The 3,617-nt window shown below is 63.1% G+C and overlaps 1 protein-coding gene across 1 annotated transcript; it reads left to right on the plus strand.

The window, feature by feature from the left end:
* Window positions 1-318: 318 nt before the first annotated feature.
* On the plus strand, window positions 319-1,925 carry PGLS (6-phosphogluconolactonase; the record flags this gene model as incomplete). Its single annotated transcript, XM_035314147.1, has 3 exons — window positions 319-536; window positions 1,096-1,236; window positions 1,463-1,925. Coding segments are annotated over 3 exons (497 nt in total), but the record flags the coding sequence as incomplete, so codon positions are not given.
* Window positions 1,926-3,617: the final 1,692 nt, after the last annotated feature.

The following is a 3,617-nucleotide window of genomic DNA, read 5'->3' on the forward strand; positions in this document are numbered from 1 at the left end:
AGGATCCGCCGACCTTTTTGGCCACGGCTCCTGCTCAGCCTGCCGTCCTCCGGGGCTGCCGGGTCCCTCTCCGCAGAGCTGCTCCTCAGCAGGACGCCCCCAGCCTGCGCTGGTGCTTGGGGGGTGGGGGGTTTCTTTCCCCCGGTGCAGGACCCCGCGCTTGCCCCCGCTGATCCTCACGGGGTTCCTCCCGGCCCAGCCTCTCCAGGTCCCTCCTCGCAGCTTCGCGTCCTCAGCAGACCTGCCGAGGGTGCCCAGCTCGTGATGAATAAATCGAGCAGCACAGGACCCCCTACGCCCCCCTGGGGGCACCTCTAGCTCCAGGCCTCCGACGAGAGACCCCCTCGGAGCTCTCCCTTCCAGCCCGTCCTCGATCCCCCTCGCCCAGCCCGCGCTTCCCGGCGCTCAGCCCCCCGCCGCCGCCTTTCTTGCAGGCCTTTCGGGGTGACGGCGTGCCCGTCTTCGATTTGCTCATCCTGGGAGTGGGGCCGGACGGCCACACCTGCTCCCTTTTCCCCGACCACCCCCTGCTGAAGGTGAGCAGCTCGCGAGGAGTCAGCTCCGGGGGTGGGGGGGGACTTTTTCTTCCTGCATGGGGTCGAACTCTGACGGGTGTGATGTGAAATTAAAAAAAAAAACACGTTGGAAGGGTAAAAAAACCCCTCCCGAACCTGATCAGCCCCTTTGAAATTGCTCCTGACCTCGGGAGCGGAGGTAAAAAGGAATAAATAAATCGTGGTGGGGCTTTGCTCGCCCTCAGCAGTGCTCCAGGGGGGGGACGGGGACGTTTTCTTCCTGCGTGGGGTCGAACTCTTGACGCGCGTGATGTGAAATTTAAAAAAAAACACGTTGGGAGGGTAAAAAAAACCCTCCCGAACCTGATCAGCCCCTTTGAAATTGCTCCTGACCTCGGGAGCGGAGGTAAAAAAGGAATAAATAAATCGTGGTGGGGCTTTGCTCGCCCCCAGCAGCCGTCCCTCCCCGCTTGGTTTTGGCGCGGCTGCAGCCGGGCAGCTCCCCCCCCCCCCGCCCCCGTGCTTCGTTCTGATTCTCAGCTGCTTTTTTGAACGCCTTTTTCTTGTCGTTCTCTGCCAGGAGGAGGAGAAAATCGTTGCTGCCATCACCGATTCTCCCAAGCCGCCTCCGGAGCGCATCACCTTGACCCTCCCGGTGCTGAACGCGGCGCGCGCGGTGGCGTTCGTTGCCACGGGGGAAGGCAAAGCCGCCGTCCTGAAGGTACCGGGGGCACGAGTCTCAACCAAAGGCCGAGCTGTCAGGGCTTCGCTGACCCTCGCTGCTTTCCAGCTGCCTTTCCGGGGGAGGGGGAAGAGAAATCAAGGCGTATTTCAGCGAAACCGCGGCGGTTTTGGGTTTTAGGGGGTGCTTTGAGGCTGACGGCGTTGGTTTGTGGCTCCCTTTCCCCGCCCAGCCTTGCTGAAAACGCTCTGGTTTCTTCGGGCAGCGCATTCTGGAAGGCGCCGAGGAGAATCCCCTCCCCGCTGCTCGCGTCCAGCCGCGCACGGGGCAGCTGCACTGGTTCCTGGACGAGGCGGCGGCGGCGGAGCTGACCCTTCCCTTCGAGAAACATTCCGTCCTGTAGGGACCGAGCCCCCGGCCGGCTTTTTGGGGAGCCGGCTGGCGGCGACCTCGGCGCCTGCTGCGTGACGTCCCCGCTCCGAGGACTCCAACGCGTGGCTGCGGTACTCGGGAGGGGCCACGAAGCCCACGCCGGCTTTTTGTCCCCCGGGGGAAAAGAGCCGAACCGGGCGGAGCGCGATTTTTTTTTCTGTGCCGTGATTCCTTTGGTTCGGCCTGGACCACGCGCCCGGGGCGGCGCTGGGAGCTGCAGGGGGCGGCGGTGTCGTGCGGGGCCGCGTCGCGGGCGGTCGCTGCGGTGTTAAAACGAGGGCGGGGCATTAAACGAACGCATTCCAGCTCTGCTGCTCGCCGGTCGTTCATTCCCCTGGTCACGTTCTTCCCTAAATAGCAGCAGCGAGCCGCTGACGGAGGGGGCTTCGCATCAGCGTGGTGACGCGAGGCCATCCCGATCTCCGAGCTCTGCGTTTGTTGGATCCCTCTCGGCTCAGTTCTCTTCGTAACCCCGCCGTCAACCTCGGTGGGTGAGAAACGCGGGGCTGCGGCTCCCTCCTGCCCTGCCCGTCCGTTTATTTGTCGCCCGCGGTACGGTTTTGCCTTGGAGGCTTTCGCTGGGTTGAACCGGAGCCGCTGGGTTGAACCGGAGCCGCTGGGTTGAACCGGAGCCGCTGGGTTTGCGCTTGAGCTGCGCCCCGTGGAGCTCAGCCGGTGGCCTCGCTTCTTCGAGGGGAGGAAAACGCCACCGAGGAGCTTGATTTCAGCCTCCCTGACGGGACCAAGTGCCCCCGGCCACGCCGATGCCACCATGAAGAACTTCGTGCCCCGTTACCGGACCTGAGATGGGTATCGGGGAAGCTGCCCCCACCCCCCTAGGGCGAGCCTGCCTGCAGCTCCTGCCGTGCTGGGACGGGATCCGCAGCCGGGGATCTCGCTCCTGAGGCAGCGTGATGCCCACAAAACCCTCCCAGCACCGCTGAGAGCTACCAGGGAGTCGGAGCGCCGCCGTTTCAGCTGCTCCCCTTGCTGCCTGTGGCCGCTAGATGTCCGTGTTCGATCGCCTCTGGCCATTATTGCTATTTTCGTAGCAAAAAGTCTCGGTGGGGGCAGCCTCAGCGCATAACGCAGCGGCCGTCCTTCCCCGCAGAGCCCTGCACCAGCGCTGAGCTCTGCTTGTCCCGGTCCGACGGCGATTCCCGCGGCGGGCGGGACAATTCCTTCGTTCTTCCTCGGAGATTTTACCCCGCAGTGCTTTGAAAGCGAAGAGGGAAACGCGCCCCTGCCGCAGGGGCTGCGAAACCGAGGGTTTTTATTGACAAAGTGGACGTCGGGCTCCCAAAATCCGACCGGGGCCGAACGCGTTTCTCCCTTTGCCAGCTGGGAAAGTCGTGTCAGAAAACCGAGTGGCTGGCAACTGGAGTCGTGTTTCCGAACCAAGTGGCGAGCAACCGGGAGCGGCTGCAGAGAAACGCTGCCAGTGGCCCGGAACTCACCCGAGACGGCTTTCTCCGTCGAGCTCCTCGGCGTGCTCGCAGCCCTCCGTAGCTAACGGGGCTGGGATCGTTTCCGTGCGCTGTGGACCCTGGGCCAAAAGGAAGCGAGGCTTCAGCGGCCCGGACCAGATCTGTGCACGTCCTCTGCAGACGGGGTCCTCGCTGTTCGTAGCGCCGCGCCAGAGCTGCTGTTCGCTGCGTCTGAAAGGCGAAAAAAAAGCAAAACCGGGCGAGCTCCTGACCCGCTGCCACCCTCCTGCTGCTTCCTCGGATCGCCCTCGGGTCCTGGCGAGCCGCTGGGGCGCTCATCGTGCTCCCGCGCCGGAGTCTGACAGGGGCAGCGGTGCTTTTACCGTGCCGGGCAGCTGGACACCACCACCGCTCTCTCATTCCCCCCTCCTCAGATGAGGAGGGGAAGAAGTAAAGAACAACTCGGGGGTTGAGATAAGGATGATTTAATTAAAGAGAAAAAAAAATCTGTATTAAGGAAATGTGATTGTTAATTAAACAATTCAACCAAAGGGAAGAAAG

Source organism: Oxyura jamaicensis, unplaced genomic scaffold (assembly GCF_011077185.1).
Source record: "Oxyura jamaicensis isolate SHBP4307 breed ruddy duck unplaced genomic scaffold, BPBGC_Ojam_1.0 oxyUn_random_OJ71049, whole genome shotgun sequence".
NCBI lineage: Eukaryota > Metazoa > Chordata > Aves > Anseriformes > Anatidae > Oxyura > Oxyura jamaicensis.